Source organism: Puccinia triticina, chromosome 13A, assembly GCF_026914185.1.
Source record: "Puccinia triticina chromosome 13A, complete sequence".
Classification (NCBI taxonomy): Eukaryota; Fungi; Basidiomycota; class Pucciniomycetes; order Pucciniales; family Pucciniaceae; genus Puccinia; species Puccinia triticina.
This window is the reverse complement of record NC_070570.1, coordinates 4,187,145-4,205,921: the sequence shown is the minus strand read 5'-3', so window position 1 is coordinate 4,205,921 and position 18,777 is coordinate 4,187,145. Positions and strand designations below refer to the sequence as shown.

Below are 18,777 nucleotides of genomic sequence, written 5' to 3'. Positions count from 1 at the left end.
AAACTAAAGGGCCACGCGATCCAGAAGGGGTTGTGGGCCTCGGAGCGCCCGTCGAAAGCTCCTGTTTTAACCGCTGCTCGAAAGACTGGAGCATCCTCGATAGATCATCCACTGTAGCTGGCGCCGTTGGTTGTAGCGGCGCTTCCTTAGGCCGCCTATCGGCCTCCATCTTGAGCATGGTCTCATTAGCCGCCTTGAAAGGGCTTGGGACCGGAACCGAGGAGCGCGAATCTTCAAATGTTAAGGCCGTCTGAGTAACGATCACCTCAGTGACGGCAGCCTTGAGAGCCTGAAACGAAGGCAGTCGATAGCGCTTGTCAAGAGTCACGACCATAGACTTATCCTTGATGAGCTGAGCACGAATGCGCTCCTGAAAACCGGCCGAAAACGCCTGATAGTACTTTTTGCGAAGCTCCTCCTCAGAGTCGATGTGCTTCTTTGACACAAGGTATGATTGAATCGGCTCCCAAGACTTCCGAAAGGCCTGATACTCCGAGACGGAAGACACACCGCCCTTGGCCACCCACGTTTCCACAAGCGTATCCAGATCCCTCTCCGTGAAAAGAGCCGTATCCACCTCGCCCCAATATGGGATCATCGCCTCCTTCAACTTGGGCCATTCGGGCGGCTTAAAACCTTCCAACGTCTTGACGATTGAGAATATTTCGCCAGCCTGCACGAAGCAGCCCAACTGCCAAGCCATGTCGTACTTGGATGCGCCGTCCAACTGCGCCGCCAGCTCATAGAAATCGAGAAACTCCTTGACATCGGTCCCATCAAAACACAGATTTTTGTTCTGTGGCTTGATCTTAACCATCATCCAATTGGCTGGTCCAGGGATTGGGTCGGCCATGTCAAACAAAAAGAAAAGCGCGTCCAGGGCCTAAGAACGGAGGTATTTTTGCGGCTCACGTATGTGGCGGACGTAATGCTTTGACGACGACAGTAGAAACCCTCGGAGGTGCCACTATGGGAGGAACTTACTTTTGCCTCCTGTAGCCTCCGCGAATAAAACGATAGGTTCCTTTTTCCACAACGGAGCGTCTGAGATCGGAAGAACTAATGATTGGAGAATTAAGAAAACAAAGAAAAAGAATCCCGTGAGAGGAACCAGCAAGTAACTGATAGAGATAGGGAGTTCGAAAGAGAGAGCGCCTCAAAACCGCCGATCGTCTCGAAATCCCTAGAAGACAAGACTGTAAACCTTGAGGTCGCTGGTTCAATCCCGGCTCGGGGGACCAAATGTGGAACTCCGACCGGTGCTGGGCCGTCGGCAGTTACTGGAAGGGATGAGTGCGCCTTGACGCTGCCTTCGCGGTGGTCCGGGTAGATTGAGGATTCTGGGATTTGAGGGAATAGCGTTTTGGGATGGGGATTTTTACGAGAGACAACGGAAGGTTGATTTCCGTCGGCGGTGGTTTTGATGTTAAGGATCTGAGACAAAGAAAAGCCGGCGAGTTCAGCCGGAGGAAAGTGATCTAAAAAAAATAAAGGGATCTAGAAGAGGATTGGCGCAGGGCTGAGAGGATGAACTCACAAGCTCCACGAGTATATCGGCAAACAATAGGATCAATAAACTTTGGATTCGGGATTCTGAGGTCAATGGATGATCTGAGATAAAAATTTTATGGTTCAGACGAAGTCCATGCCGCCCCATCATCTGAGTTCAAACTGAACTCAGACTCCGGGGACTGCGACATGCTGCAGACAAGTCATCATACACCCGCGCGCACAAACGCGCAACAACAACCAGGCAAAACAGTAAGAAAAGAAAACAAAAACAGAAAGAAAGAAAACACAGTGATAGGGAAAAGAAAAGAACAAAAAAATGAAACAAAACAGAAAGAGAGAAGAAGAAAAAAGGCAGAAAACACTTAGGGCAGACCATGATAAACAAGAAAGAAACAGAAATCAGAAACCAAACAAGGAAACAAAACTCACAGCAGGCGCTGTGTTAGGACCAAGAAAGAGAAGAAGAGGGTGGGGAAAGCAAGGAATTTCGAGAAAGGAAGAGTTGGAGGAATGAGCCGGGATGAAGTGCCTGAGTCTTGAGGATCTTGACGCCTTGTGGGAGGGAGGAAGTTCTTGATCCTGATACGCCTTGATGAGATCTTGAGGTGTTACTGATCTTGAAATCCTGCCGGATATCCCTGCGCGCCAGCGGTGCACAAGTATGGTCACCACACCGTATATTCCTTCGCATTATCACATCAAATAAACTTTGGGGGTGATCCAAAGTGCAACACGATTTTCTTGATTAGAGCAATGAGAATTGATGGTACTTCTGAGAGGGCTTTCATGGGAAATACAAAAGAGTGAGTGGTTGTGTGGTCACGGACGGTGAGGAGAAAACGATTGCCGGATAAGTCAGGATCGAACGGACCCATCACATCCGTGACAAGGAGGTCGAGGCGGTTGTCACGCGGATTAACCTCAGGGAGCGATTGTCTTCTTTGTTCACTTTTTTTTTGCTTGCAGGTCTCACAAATAAAAGGTTGCCATGATTTGAGGTCAAAGGAAGGAAAAAACCAGCGTAGGAAATCTTTGACGATGTTGTCGGAGACATGGCCGAGGCCGCAATGCCAATCAAAAGCAGGGGAAGAAATTCTGGCCAATGAGCGAGTGGAGACTTGTAAAGCGGAGGGTTTGAAGAAATGAAAAGAATCAGGTTCAACAATCCACGATTGGTCGCGATAGCGGGCAGTGATCGAAGCAAACGGAGATATTAGGATGATGTCGTGGTTGGGAAGAAAGGATGGTTGAAAGCCGGAGTCGATTAGTTGGCCAAGGCTAAGAAGAGTGCCCGTCATTTCCGGGCTGAACAGGACCCTCGGAATTGTTAGGGTACCAACCCCATTGTTCATCCAGAGGTGTCCACTGTGTGTCGCCAGCATTGATCCGTTGGAGGAAGCCAAATTGAGTCTCATGGGAGGATTGATGGGAGAAAGAGAGAAAAAAGAAGGGAAAGATCCGCTCACGTGGTGGGTCGCCCCAGAATCCAAAACCGTGCCTGCGCCAGCGGCAACCGTCGCATGCGAGCCCACAGCTGAACAAACTGCCGCATTTGGTTCAGGGCACGTGGGTGGGCCGTTTGGGGTTGCGGCTTGGCAAGCGAAACCGGAGACGGGGCAACCAGTGATTGGGGTGTTGGGAGGTGGCAGGTTGGCATCCCTGCGGAGTGTCAGACAAGAAGACCTCCAATGTCCCGATGCCCCGCAGTATGAGCAAGGTTTGCCGTTGAACAAAGCCGGATTGCTTGGGCTGCTGTTGCCCTTTCGGATGTTGGTGATGGCTGCTGATATGTCGTTGACCGTGGGATGTCCGGCCCGTCCCACATTTTGTTGTTGTTGTTGATTGGGAAAGTTGGCCTGGGTTCTTGGTTGACTTGGTGGACCGTTCCGAGGAGCAGATCGGCCAGGAAGATTGTTGTTCCAAGCTGGTTGTGGCGAGTTACTCCACGCCATATTTCTGGGAGTTGATTGATTCGGGAACGTACAGAAGACTGATACATTGTGTTGTTGATCGGAATTGAAACGTATGCTCTCGCCGTACGCAGAGGTGATGATTGTTTGGATGTCTCTGGCCGTGACATCTTTCTTGGAGCCGAGTTGAAGAGAGATGTTCTGAAAGAGTTGAGATCGGGAGATAGACGCTGGGGTAGGAGCGATGGCCTGTAAGATAAGGCTTTCAACAAGTGAGGGTAGACCCACTCCCACCTTCTTGAGATTGGAAAAGATGTTGAATGTTTTGTTAAAAAGGGCCTGGAGTTGCGACGCATCTGTTGCTGGGCCGGTGATGCGGAGTTCCAGAAGCTTATCAACCAGTTCGATCTGCCGAAAACGAACGGTTCCTTGGAAATTCGCCTGGACTGCTTCATAAGCATCAGTCCCTGAGGTGCATCGATTGACCAGCAAAGAGAGCTTGTCGTGGACTGTGATCTGGATGAAGTAGAGTAAACTGTTGTTCTCTTGAGCCGATAACTTCTTGTAATTTTCTTGATTGTCGAAAAACCTCGAATGACCAAGCGTGAGTAGCATAACCCGGGTGAGTCCCCTCTTCCATTTGGTGAAGTTGTTGCCATCGGCGGCCAGAGGTTTGACATCTTGTTTATAGATGCTCGGTTGCTGGAGGAATTTGTTCTTGGGGGAGGCGTTGGTTGCGTTTGCTTGTGACATGTATGAAATAGGTGAATCTGGGATTGAGATAGTACTGGGGGAAGTAGGCGATGTTTCCGGTGAAGACTGGGGTGTTAATTGCTCTCAAGGGATGTTGATTATTGGTCAATATTCGAGTGTTGGAATGACAGCTGCAACGGGTAATCCAAAAGGATGTATAACAATTTGATTATCTAATGAGATTGGAGCCAATGATGATTTGTTGATGTGCCGGGTGATAACTTTAGAAAAAATGTACAATACTGCCAAGATTAATGGCGAGGGTGGTTGGTCGTGTTCTAAGGGGTCTCCCTTTTCTTCGACGGGAGACGGTGGTAAGGGAGGTAGTGCAAGTAGAGCCTTGTATGCTTTCGTTTGTTTCGGGCGTTTTGCGCGTGTTGGTGGCGGTAGTGGACCGGCGATTTCAGGTTTGTCACGCCGAGTGTTGACCATGCATTGACTTGAATCCGAGATTCCTGACCGTGTGAGCTAGCGACTTGGTGAGCAATCGAGTCTTAATCTGTTGTGACGTAGATCCTTCACTTTGCATTGCTCCCCCCTGACCTCCTCTTGACCCCGCCGTACTCCAAATGTGGAGTTTGCACACCCCTAACTACAACACCATTTCTGCAAACAAACTGGCCACTTCTCTGGGGAATGCCCTAAGAAGAAGAACAGGATCAATAATGTAGGAATGGATGCTGGTGATGATCCCCAGAGTGACAATGGGTAAGATCAAGTTGAACCACAAAAGTCTGAATCAGAATTAGATGAAGAAGAAGAGAATCATAAAAACAACCACATGATCCTTGCCATGGACAATGGAAATGGTGCCAATTATGATCCCTTAGTTGACTTTGATTTTGGAGCACATGCTGTAGAATGTGAGATAAACCAGGACTTCTCCATAGCTGAAATCCAAGCTGAAACTCATCAACCTCAGACCTGGCACAAATCCTGCCAATCTCTCCATATAGAAGATGCTAGACTGATGAAATGTAAACCTGATAGAGGAAAAGCTCATCTTACTGGAAAAGCTAATCTCACTACTGTCCTCATTGAATCCAGAGAACACTCATGTCTTCTTGATAGTGGAGCTTCTTGCTCAATCATCAGCAACAGATTGCTAGATTCCATAATACCAGAATGGGAAAACAAGCTCATGCCAATCAACCATGCTAAATTCCACAGCTGTAGTGACCAATTACAACCTATGGGCATAATAGAAATGGCTTTTATTTTTCCTCATACTAAAGGTTCAGTAAGAATTCTAGCAGAATTTGTGGTGATGAAAAATGCCAGAATCAACTATCTTATACTTGGAAATGATTACTTGTCTCTGTATGGTTTTGATATTGCAAATAGTAAAGAGAGATTCTTCACCATTGGGAATGAGAATAAGAGGAAGAAATTCAGTTTTAAATCCCATCACCTAGAAAAAATGAGTCCTTCAAATGAAATCTCTGCTGTTAAGAAGTCCAATCCCCAACTGCAACAATTTATTGCAGAAGGACTTTGTGAAGCCAAGTTCAGTGACAAGCTAACCATTGAGCAAAAAGAGAATCTGTTTGAAGTCCTCTACAATAACAACCTTGCCTTCTCTAACACCAATCAGCCCCTTGGTGCCATCAAAGGCCATGAAGTTCACCTCAAGTTGACAACTGAGAGACCCTACCCTCCTCTGCTCAGGAGACCTCCTTATCCTGCCAGTCCCAAAAGCAGAGAAGCTCTTGAGCAACATATTGAAGAGCTAGTAAACCTGAATGTTCTAAGGAAGGTTGGCCATAATGAAGTAGTTGAGATCACCACTCCTGTAATCATTGCCTGGCACAATAAGTGTAACTTTGGATTTGACCAGATCAAAGCTCTAGGCCATCTTGTCTCTGGAATTGCCATAGAAATTGTCAGCCGGCAAGCAAAACCAAGTTACCCTTAACTTGCCAACTTTCTGTTTTGCTATATCGTCTGCAATTATTACTAGTTTCACACTCATTTCACTTGTTTCTTCACATTTCACACTCTTTGATTTTATCATTGACATAGCTTATGTATGCTTGTATCTAGTCAAACTCAAGAAGCCTGATACAAAAGTTGTACTCCTCAAACTCTATTGTTCCCTAGACTTTCAGAAGAGACAAAAATAATAAACATCTTTTACTCATTCCTCTTTATTTGAAGACACATCAACAAATCACTACTTGAAATAGCCAGTTCCCCTCATATCAACAAATCACTGTCTGGAAACTCAAGCCTGACTGTCTCAAAACTTATTACTGGCTGGGCGTAAACTCTTTGGATCAGATTCAACCCCATCTACGACTCGGAGCCACTGGATTATTCCAGTAAACTTTCATTGAGTGGATTCCCATCTTCCCCCGAGTAACCCACCGCTGACAGAAATAGACCAGAACAAAGTAGCTGCTGTCCTCCAAAAGCCTGTGCCTAGTAGTAGGAAAGAAATGCAATCCTTTCTTGGTTTTTCTGGTTACTACAGACAACACATTGAGAAGTTTGTAGAGATAGCAAAACCTCTAACTGAGCTTACAAGGATTGATGTCATATAGGAGATGACTCTTCATAGGATAGTAGCACACAACTTGTTAAAAGAGAAACTGACCACAGCTCCATTGCTACTGTTCCCTGACTGGGCCCACATCCAAGCAGGCAACCGTTTCCTTGTTGACGAAGGAGGCCAAGTACAAGGCGCTCTCCGACCTAGGCCAAGAACTTGCATGGCTATTGAACGTAATATCTGAAGTAAAAATCCGCCCTGAAGCGCAAAACATCCAACTTTTGGTGGACAACAAGGGCACAATTGACTTAGCCAAAAGCAAAACTTCGCAAAATAGTTTCAGAACCAAGCACATTTCAATTTGCTTGCACTTTGTTCAAGAACTCGTGGTCCGCAAACTAATTCAGCTGAATTACATTTGCTCCGAAGCCAATGCGGCCAACTTTCTCACTAAGCCGGTTGGACGTGTCATCATCCGTTGAGCACTGGAGATTATTGGCATAAAAAACTCAATTCAATCTGCTTCCAGCCTACCGGCTCGAAGCATGGCAGGATGTCAGGATTTGGGTTTATCCCCGAACCAGAGGAAGCGCAAGGCTGCTAAACCTAACCCTACAAGGGATCAAGGTGAGCCGGCGCTACCTCCAGGCGCATGCAATATGCATGCTGCCCTCAGGCAGATGGAATGTGCTAAAGCTAATTCCTCCGCTCCCAAAACTTCAGCCACGTCAGCAATCAACAAAGCGCCTAAGCGACCCAAACAAGACAAACCACCTACAAGGTAAGTGCGTCTGCTGGGATAGCCATAGCAAGGATAGATGAAGCTGACTGGAGTTCTTATACGTCTCCACAGCACATTGATATCCAACGCCAGACCAGACCAATCAGGTCCGAGCCTCAGCAATAGGATCTCTAGTCCCAATCAAGGAGGTGAGTCCATCGCTGCTGAGCCTCAGTCAGAAATGATCCTAGACTGACAGTTGTCATTGCGCATTGCAACAGACAACTGCAGTCCCTCTCTATCAGCTTGCATTGGAGATTCTTGATACACAAGACCCTTGAGCCACTTTAAGAAGAAGTCTTTCTCTTCTGTGCGTCTCAAGGAGCGCATTAGCTGATGCAGCTTACAATCTCGTCAGTCCACAGAACTCGTGGATTCCCTCAGCTGCATCGCGGCCCTTAAGACTTCTTTCTACTCTACACACATCAGTACCAAGCGGATCTGCTCTTAGGTACACCTTGTTTCCCATTTCTTTCTTTCTGTCTCCAAGATTGTTGGATCAACCTTTTACTTATAAGAAATGAAAAACTCTTAGTTGTGACAAAATTAACAGCTTTCAATCATTGCGCCAACTCAGAAAAGACCCATGATTTGCCTCTCCTCCATCCTCAAAGCATCACTATTCCGCCATGTCATATCAATTCTAATCATATCATCGGTAAGCGTGTCAATATGATTTTTGAAGAGCGTTTTTGGATCCAAGGGTGGGGAATGTACACAAATGATGGCAAACATTTGTGAAAGTTGATATCCTGATTGGACCAAGCCGGCCTCCTGGAGTGCAAAATCATAAAGAGAATCATTTGCCAGGAGGCCTCTAGTGTTACAAGTGGCTTGATAATCCTTGAATAAGACGCCATTGAACCTTTGCAAATCTTCAAAAGTCTTTGCAGCTCAAACATGAAGAAGGAGCAGGCAGAGATAAAACTTCTCTCCTGCCAGATACGAGACGGAGTAGATGCGACCAACGCATTCAGCTCGGGTTTCCGAGGTTTCCAAACTTTAAGAGCTTTGTCCCACCAGAAAAAAACCGGTATTTCTCCATAAAGTAATGATCTTGCGCGTCTCCCTTCGGCTCCAACCGCATCCTCTTGATTTAACGCCAAATAACCGGTTAATGTCGTTTGGGACGCTTTCCCGCTCTTGAGTTGACCTTATGCACCCTCGTGCTCGTTGAAGTAAACTACTTGCTCGTCCTCTTTGTGGATTGTTAGTCGTGTAACAGCCGGCGACCTATCAGAAAGAGGGAACTTGAACAAGCGCCAAGCAGCTGAATGAAGTGTTAGGTTCGCCACAATTCATCCTCAAGAAGGCTTGACTAACCTTCAGGTGGAGATATGTACCAAGCATCAACGTAAGCTCTTGTCTTGTCTTCGATTTCCATCAAAAGATATAAGCTTTGGTTGTGACCTTTTGTAATATATTTATACAAATACTTAATTGCCATTGAGTGGACTGGGATTTCCACATTAATATGACACTGGAACATCAGTGTCAACACGCGGTTAAAAGGAACTACATAACCATTATTGAAACAGGTTGTATGCTTGGTGACAAATTGGCCGTTATTCTTTCTCAAGTAAACCGGATATGCTCCATCAACCATGACTGTCTGTGGTGAAAAGGTTTTGGGAACCCAAGCTTGCAACTTCCATCCCGCCAGCATGTTCTCCCTTTGCAAGGTCCATGCAACATGAAGCAGGTCACAAGAGCGTGTAACTGAGGTTCCTCGGTCTCGTCAGGGATCTCTGCTGAGACAAGCAGATGAATTTTTTTGGGAGACGTCGGTTTGTCCTTGTCGTCCAACGTGACCATCAAATGCGCATGAGGGAGGCCTTGCTTCTGAAACTTGATGGTGTAAACGTAAGCAACCACCCAACCAAGGTGCTCCATCTTGACAAGCTCATCAATGAGGGCCTTGACTTTCAAACGGAAGACGCGAGCAACAATTGTTGGATGATCAAACGCTTTCTCACCCTCCGGAATCATGGCTGCTATTGCAACCCAATCCGGGTTGGCCGTTGTCAGATTACAGATTCGGAAGCAACCCGATTCCTCAGCTGTAAGTGTTCCTCTTCAGGAAAGACCAAGCTGTGAGAACCAGTTTGAAGTCCCAAACTAATGTGATGCAACTCGTATCCCTTGTTACCGCAGCTTTAGCAGGCGTTGTTTCAGCCCAAAACGCCGTTGTTTTACCGGATGTGGCGCAATCAAACCCTGAACCCTGATTTATCAGTGAGAAAGGATGCTTGTCCTTGCGGACTTCGTACCTACAGCACCAAGCCAATCCCCTAATCGCCTAAAAAACTCTGTCTGCGTCTATCAGCAATCACAATCTATCCCCCACTCTTTGTTCTAAAACCAAGACTTGTCCGAATTCTATTTTCCTTTTTAATACTTGTGCACTCACTAGCGATAATCTCCCTCTTCAGAGTTCCTCTTAAAATACTTAAAAACTCCAAAAACATTTCATTTACATTCCGCTCTTTCTTCGTTTACTCTCACTTGTAACCTCTCGCTGTTTCAATCACAGTCTAGTAAACTATCTACCCTTGCTCTTAGGTAAGAGCTAAAACTGTTTCTACTCTCTTGATAAATCACCAGTTTCTTTGTAAACTGAATTCTGATGAAATGATACTCTTAGTCAATTGAAATCTCACAGATTTACAGTCTCGAACTCGATCACCAGCAACCTCCTCAAAGAACAAAAGAGCAAGGACGACAATGGCATCCACCAAGGAAGAACTCTCTACCCTCCCGATGCTCAACGGCGGCAGCAATTATCCAATATGGGCGCAACGGTTGACCACTTATCTTGGTCACAAGGATCTTCTTGCAACCGTGACAGTTGACCCTGGCGTTAATCCTAGCGCAGCCGTCACAAAGAAACTCAGCAAATCAGCTTTTATCATCAGCTCTAAAGTAGGCGACCGAATTTATCACGGCATCGTTACTCCTCAGCGCGCCTCCAACAGTTTCGCCATATGGTCCAAAATAAAAAGGATGTATGGATCCAATACAATACACAATCGGACTCATGCCACAAACAAATGGACCAACTTCTTCTTTAATGGCGATATCAATCAGTTTCTAGACCATGTTGAGCTTTGTCTGGCGGAATTCGCGGCTATAGGAAAAGTCATCTCGGACACGGATGTCTGCGGTTTCATCATTGCAAAAATATCCGTCAAACAACCTGGCTTAACCGATCCTCTTCTCACCAACAATTTCTTACTCAAAGATTCTGAGGCTCTCATTGAAAAACTCAGAGATCTGGCCAATCATGAAGAGCTCACTCACAAGACAAACCATGCTGAGAAATCTGCGGTCGCTCTTGCAAGCAGTTCCCAATCTCGACCTCCGCCCAGGTGCAAGAAGGTTCACAATCCACAAGCCACCCATCCGGAGTCAAAATGCTGGGCTCTCTACCCTCACCTAAGACCCATCAGAGATCTCCCGGTGTCAGGCTCGGTGATGCCAAGACACGAAGTCCTCTAGCTACACGAGTGACTGCGGCGAGTGAGCGCGTCGGTAGACGCGGTAGGATGATGGTGTTAAAGTTTTTATATCCCTAATGGGATGTAACGGAGGGGCTGCGAGAGCAGCGGAATGGTTATGGTGCCCTCCGGGGCGGTTCTTACAGGGCCTGACGAGCAGGGGTAGTGGATCCTGTGTTGTCTGGGGTCCGACAAGCGGGGGTAGTTTGACAATTTCCCAAGTATATAGTTGATGGGGATTACACCCGAGATGATAAAGAGAAAATGAGCTGGACTTACTGTTGAAGCAGGAGTCCAGCGACGAGCAATAAATCTAAAAACAATCTAACACAAGCTGAGAGCGAACTGATCAACGAATATGTTCGGCGAAGTAGTGCGCTGCTGGGCGGTTAAAGTGGTTGACGATTTCTGGGGAGCCAGAGTCCTCCCAACACCGGCTTTTATGCTGTTTCTGGGAGGCTCGTCGGCTCGCTATTCTCCTGGATGGCCTTCCAATACATTTTGTTGGAAGGCACAGCCTCTTTACTGGTCTTGCTACTCGTAAGACCCGTATCTCTTGGATACCGGTCACAAGGAAGATTCTTTCTTCTCGGAACTCGTTTAAAGAGTTCTACTCGAAATGACACGCTAGAGATCCTCTGCTCTCGAGTGGAGGATCACTAGGAGTCGGTTCCTATGCGGAGCTCTTCGGCGATTCGTGTCCGAGTCTTTCCGCTACTGTTGCTGCGACGGAGCTCGGAAGAAGATTGCTACCACGCGACCAGGTACTGTAGTTCTCTGAGTCGCGTGGCTTGATTGTTTAACCGCCTACTGGCGGCTGTTGTTTCCATGCGACCAGGTACTACAGTACTCTGTATCGCGTGGCTGAGTGATTTAGCCGCTAACAAGCCCACGTAGTTTTCGCGCAACCAGTGGCTGTGGGTCTTCTGAGGGGGTCTTTTTATACATGCTCCCTTGTTTTTGTTACTTGTACCTAGTTGGGATATATTGTACAGAAGAGATTCTGGACCGCGCGGCGGTCCTGTTGGTGTCTAGCTTCTCTAGGAAGCTATTTGTAATATTTCAAACAATTTAAAACAAATCTATGCTGCGCAGAGATCCGCGCTGCGGTCTGCTCTGCACCCGGTTTACGGTGCTCTTGGCTGCGCTACCGGAGCTGCAGGCGGGGCTCTATTCTAGAATGGTAGCCCGGCTGACACCCGGTCACAAGCAACAACACCACCGCTCCGATTACCCAATCAGGCTCTATCGCAAACTTGTATGAATCCCCAGCATTTGCAAACTTCAGCACGGCTCACTGTCTGCTCACCAAGCTGCACCTTCTGGCGGCGGTACTTGACTCCAGAGCCTCTCACCACATTCTCAACAATCTCTCCTTCTTCACGGAAACCAAAATTGTCAACATACCACTCAGCATCGGAAAAGGATCAGATGATCTAGTTGCAACTTGAGGAGGAATAGCGCAAATATTTCAAGCCACAGGCAAGGTCGTGGTCCTTTGAAATGCCCTCTACGTCCCAGCTCTCACCCTAAACCTCATCTCGGTTGGGCAGCTCATGGAGAAGGGCATGCAGATCCGAAAGGTAGCCAGCAACTAAAAGGTAGTCATGAACAACAACATATACTTCTTGTGTAACTTGGTCAATGGAATCTTTGAATTCAACGTTTCCATTGGTCCGGTATCTTCGCTCGTCACCATGCTCACCACCACCACACCACGCCTTTCCAGACCTGGCACAACCGTCTTGGGCATGCCAGCATTGCCAGGATCAGAGTGGCTGCCAACAACTCATCTCTCTCCGCATCAGCAACCTGTGATTCCTGCATGCTGGGTAAAACTTCAAAACTCCCCTTCAAAAGCAGCTTTGACAAAACCTCTGCCCCACTTGAAGTGATTCACGGAGACCTTGTGGGACCAATCTCCCCTTCAACCAACTCTGGGGCGTGTTATTTTCTAACGCTGGTCGACCAATACACCGGATACATAAGTGTTACTCTGCTCAAAGAGAAATCCTTGGCGTGCGAAGTGATCATCAAATTCAAAACTTTCTTCAAAAATCAAACTGGGTATCGGATGAAAAAGCTAATCACCAATGGAGGTGGAGAATTTGTCAACAAGACATTATCGGAACAGCTCAAAACTGCCGGAATTCATCACAACGTTGCACCGCCTTACACGCCAGAACACAACAGTGTAGCCAAGCGAGCAAACAAATCAACAAATCTGAGGAAGTCACCAGTCACAACAACAGCCAACACTGCAATTTGGAAGAAAAAATTGCTGGAGATCCGGGTTCTTCTGAAGAAGATGAAATCATGGACAACATTGATGAGGAAGCCGAGCCGCCTCAAAGGCGTCTTATCATTCACGGACCACGACACCCTACCAGAATCCACAGCAACATCAACAAGTCCAACATCCTCCATTATCCGAGACGGCAACCGCAAACCTTCTCCGCTACCACCGTTGAACCAAAAAACCACTCTCAAGAAAGTTCCCAATGGTTGGCAGCCGAGAAGAAAGAGATCCAGAACATGATTGATCACAACGTCTGGACTGAGATCCCTTACCAAGACAACCTCAACCCCATCCCCTCGACCTGGGCGTATCGCAAAAAGCTTGGTACAAACAACAAAGTTACTGAATTCAAAGCGCGCATCTGCGCTCAAGGGTTTCGCCAGACCCATGGTCTCAACTTTGACTTGAAATATGCTCTGACCGGAAAACCCTGCTCCCTTCTCTTTCTTCTGTCCTTCGCCACCATCAACAATCTTCTCATCCACCAGCTGGATGTGAAATCCGCCTTTCTAACCTGCGATCTGGACAAGATAGTCTACCTCACTCCACCACCTGGTTTTCCATCCGAACAACAAATCCTTCTCAAGCTCAACAAAGCAATCTACGGACTCAAACAGGCCTTGCTTGCCTGGTAAAACAGACTCAGCGGTTTCCTTGCCACTATAGGTTTTCGGATCTCCGTTGCTGATCCCTGCGTTTTCTGGAAAACTGAAGGTGTTCCAACGTGGACCTCTGCTCATGACGTGGATGACCTAGTCATAATCAGCCGCGATCCCTTGGTTTTCCGTGCCAGGATGGAGCAGGAGTTTCACATCAAGTACATCGGTGAAGCATCCTTTCTTCTCGGGATGAAACTCAAGAAGCATGACACCGGTTATATCCTTCACCAAGCCCAGTACATCAAACAAAAATTGATTGAGTTCAACGTAGCCGAGCTACCTCCCTCCTCATGTCCAATCAATCCCAAATTCCACCTGAGTCAAGCCACCCAAGAAGACATCAACCAACTTGCGCCATTAAACATCAATTACCGTGCCTTGATAGGATCGCTCAACTATCTCAGCATACTAACTCGCCCAGACATCTCCTATGCTGTTAGCAAGCCTTCTCAATTCCTGGAAAACCCCGGACTCTCACACTACTCGGCAGCGATTCAAGTCTTTCGTTACTTAAAAGGTACTCGCAACAACGGCCTGTTCTTCAGCAAAACATCGCCCTCACCGCTTCAAGCCTCTGTAGACGCGGACTGGGCTAACTGTCCTGATTCAAGACAATTTCACACTGGATACCTCATCACGCTCAACTCGCACCTCATCTTGTGGAAATTGTGCAAGCAAAGCACCGTCTCCCTCTCATCAACAGAAGCCGAATACAAAGCTTGTCGGACGCCAGCAAGAAAGTGATGTGGATCACAAACCTCATCTCTGAAATCACCCTGGACGACCAACAATCCACGCCAACCATCTTGATTGACAATCGCGGGGCAATTGATCTTGCCATGAGCCAAGTTAGCCAAAATGGGTTTCGCACTAAGCACATGGACCTCAGACTCCATCACATTTGCAATCTCATCAAGGAAGAGCGCATCAAGCTTCAATACGTCCACTCGCAAAGCAACATCTCTGACTTCCTAACCAAGCCGGTTGGCAGAACGTCGATTTGAAGGGCACTCAATGGCCTGACCCTTCAAGCCTCAACAACCTCTGCTTCTCACGTTGCCGCTCCAAGCATGGCAGCCTGTCAGATTACGGATTCGGAAGCAACCCGATTCCTCAGCTGTAAGTGTTCCTCTTTGGGAAAGACCAAGCTGTGAGAACCAGTTTGAAGTCCCAAACTAATGTGATGCAACTCGTATCCCTTGTTACCGCAGCTTTAGCAGGCGTTGTTTCAGCCCAAAACGCCGTTGTTTTACCGGATGTGGCGCAATCAAACCCTGAACCCTGATTTATCAGTGAGAAAGGATGCTTGTCCTTGCGGACTTCGTACCTACAGCACCAAGCCAATCCCCTAATCGCCTAAAAAACTCTGTCTGCGTCTATCAGCGATCACAATCTATCCCCCACTCTTTGTTCTAAAACCAAGACTTGTCCGAATTCTATTTTCCTTTTTAATACTTGTGCACTCACTAGCGATAATCTCCCTCTTCAGAGTTCCTCTTAAAATACTTAAAAACTCCAAAAACATTTCATTTACATTCCGCTCTTTCTTCGTTTACTCTCACTTGTAACCTCTCGCTGTTTCCATCACAGTCTAGTAAACTATCTACCCTTGCTCTTAGGTAAGAGCTAAAACTGTTTCTACTCTCTTGATAAATCACCAGTTTCTTTTTAAACCGAATTCTGATGAAATAATTGAGAGCACTCGAACCAGGTACGCAGGAGAGTACTTAAGTCCATGAGCGCTAGAGGAAACGGACTGGTTGAGAGCAGTCCAGAGGCCTAAGCGTTGTGACAGGCCTGTGCTGCTGCAGGAAGACTGGAACAAGTGAGAGGTATATGGAGCAGACCTCGCTCAGGCAAGATCCCCTCCAGCACCTCCCACTCCAGTCCTGTTCCACACACCTATCTTTGGTTTTTATCTCAAGCACACCAACACAGAAATAAAAACATCTTTTCTTTTATCTTTTTAAGAATTTCTCATAAACGAGTCAAAATGGTCGACATTGCATCATCAATAACTAGAGCATCTGCTGCTGCCGCGAAGAAGTCGAAAGGGTCTAACAAAGATAGAGTAGAGGATACAGGTGAGGCTCAAGGATTAGCGGCTCCTATAGACAGTGAAATAGTCGGTAAGTGGTTGAGAAGTACCATCAAACTGTTGAGTTTTAACTCCAGATAATTGGGAACGATTATATACCTGTGTAGTTTCATCTCCAGGAAAAACCCAGTAATAGTAAACTGACAATACTTCGTTCTGAACGATCAAGTAGAAACCCAAGACGTAACCGATCCGGGAATTGCACCCGTTGATAAAGACGCTGGGGAAGAGCTACTTTTTGAGGAAGCGGTAGAATCCATGAAAGTAGTTCCGAGTGAGTATAGACAATAATTCTAAAATTTAGGTTAGAATTTTGTAATGGTGATTGACCATTGATAATAATGATTTGTGTAGATGTGGCAAACACTACCACCAATCCGAAATCCCTTTTATTAGAACAAGCTCTAGCAGCTCAGTTGAGTGGTAACGCGGATCTAGCGGACACGTTTTTGAAAGCTATAGCAGTTCTCAACGGTGGTCCAGCTACTCAAAGTAACTCTGTACATCAAGTTGAACCAACAATGACCGATGGAGGCTTAGAGTACGCAGAGGTGTCGACTTCTCATGATAACGTTGGTTATGCACCTTTCTTGGATGAAAACATCAAGAAATTGCGTGGTCCCTTGCCTTTAATGATTTTCAATAAAATCTGGCGTCAAAACGCGATTTCCTATCATGTAGAGAAGAGACCAAAGAACAACGACTCCTCTGCGGTATTGAACTATAAAGGTTATCCGTTCGTCCCTGAATGGCACATGACACACGCTCATTGGACCTTCAACCATAGAGATTTCTATAGGACGCTAGCAAACGTTTACAACAATCAAAAGTTTGCAGACAAGTTATTATTACACAAGAAGAACATCGACGACATAACCGATACTCGTTGTCTCATGGTGGGGTTCAGATACAATATGATAATGCGTCAGATTACATTCTCGAGTCGAGTCAACATAAATGGAGTTCTAATGATCCCGGATATTTCCAGAATTAGGGAAGATATAGTTGAAAGTTGTTACAACACTAGTTGAGATTTTCATGAGTTGCAGTGGGACAAGAACTACTACGCGCCACATTACGGAAGCTGTCACATCGACCCGATGACCGGCAACGCAAGGTTGAATTTAGAAGCCAATAATTTCCATAACAATGCGACTGCTAGAAGCAATTTTGATCAGAAACAACATTTCAACAATCAAATGAACACTCAAGTAGGCATGAAGCCAGGACAACCTAGTCAAAATGTTCCGAATGATCAAGGCGGGAAGAAACGCGCGAGATCAGGTTATAAAGGTTCTAATTGGATAGAAGGCTACGGCGAACAAAGGTTGAGTTCTAATCCTCTCGCGATTAACTCTGGTAGTGGATCTGGTTCAAACAACTTATTGAATAAGTAGGTGGAAAGCTTTTCAAGATCGATAACATCATTCGTTCATTTGCTTTTCATTTCTTTTTGTCACAATATGACTTTTTCGAGGTTTTCTATTTACTCCTGGTTGAGCGACTTAGTACATTGTTTACATTTCCTTTGTGACCCTGTGTGATGACAGCCCGGTTTTGTAACGGAAAGATAGCTGAAAGTGCGCTGAGGCTTCATTCCAGGTGGGGGATGGAGCCTCTATTTATAGGCGAGGGCCTCTAGCTACAAGATGGGCGAGGCCCGAGTGAAACAAAGGAAGATACAAGAGAGCGGGCTCTTTAGAGTCCGCGAATGGAAAAAAGGATAACAATAAGAAGAGACAACTAGGCGAGTCTTTTAGAAGACCGCATATGGGAGGCAGAGAGAGAGAGAGAGAGAGGGCCGGAACCGGAGGGTCGGCGTCCTTATCCGTAGAACAAAGAGATGGCCGAGCCGGGACATCACACCTGTCCTGATGAAAATGTGTTTTTTGTTTTTCTTCTTCCTATATAACGGAATTCCAATCTTCTTTATTGGAATGTCTTTTGCACCGGTTTTGTTCCAGTGTTTTGAAAGAACCGTTATGGCCGGAAAAGGTTGAATGTGAGATGAACATTCCTTTTTGGGAAGTTGCACTCAAGAAAGCGTGCCTCAAAGACGTCTATAAGGATGTGATACAAGGGTTTAGATTTGGTTTCCATCAAGGGATACCGGTTCACAATTTAGGGTCTCTCAAATGGTACATACCAGCCAATCATAAATCAGCAGAATTGGCGGCGGAGAAGATTACGAAGTCGTTTGAAAAAGAAGTCAAAGCAAGAAGAATGTTTGGCCCGTTCTCGAGAGAACAATTGAGCGCAAAATTCAAATTCTTTAGATCCTCTCCACTTGGAGCAGTGGTGAATAACGACGGGTCTGTAAGACCGATAAACGATTTATCTTTCCCACGCAACGACCCAATGATTCCTTTGGTGAACTCATTTGTTAATTTGCATGATTTCTTAACCACGTGGGACGATTTTAAGATAGTAGCAGGATTTTTCAATGATCTTCAAAGACCAGTGCTGCTGGCTCTTTTCGACTGGGAAAAAGCGTATAGACAAATCCCGACCCACCCGTCTCAATGGCCTTTCCTGATTGTACAGGATTTGTCAGACAACTTATATATCAACACTAGAATCACTTTCGGCGGTGTCGCGGGTTGCGGATCTTTCGGGAGACCGGCGGATGCATGGAAGGAGATTATGCAAGACAAATTTGACCTCGTGAAGATATTCAGATGGGTGGACGATAATCTGTTCGTCAAATACGAAACATCTAATACGGATATGGAAGATATAGTAGATTATTCAACTAAATTGGGGGTCCAAACAAATGA

The 18,777-nt window shown here is 46.2% G+C and overlaps 1 protein-coding gene across 1 annotated transcript in view; it reads left to right on the top strand.

Annotated features, from left to right (window-relative positions):
- Window positions 1–17,397, top strand: part of PtA15_13A373 (uncharacterized protein) — a gene marked incomplete at both ends in the record, with an annotated part of 100,273 nt that extends 82,876 nt beyond the window's left edge. The window contains 4 exons of the mRNA XM_053162564.1: window positions 15,874–16,031; window positions 16,170–16,274; window positions 16,355–16,492; window positions 17,216–17,397. Of these exons, the coding sequence (XP_053026528.1) occupies window positions 15,874–16,031; window positions 16,170–16,274; window positions 16,355–16,492; window positions 17,216–17,397 (583 nt within the window). The remainder of the gene's footprint in view (window positions 1–15,873; window positions 16,032–16,169; window positions 16,275–16,354; window positions 16,493–17,215) is intronic.
- Between the last annotated feature and the right edge of the window lie 1,380 nt (window positions 17,398–18,777).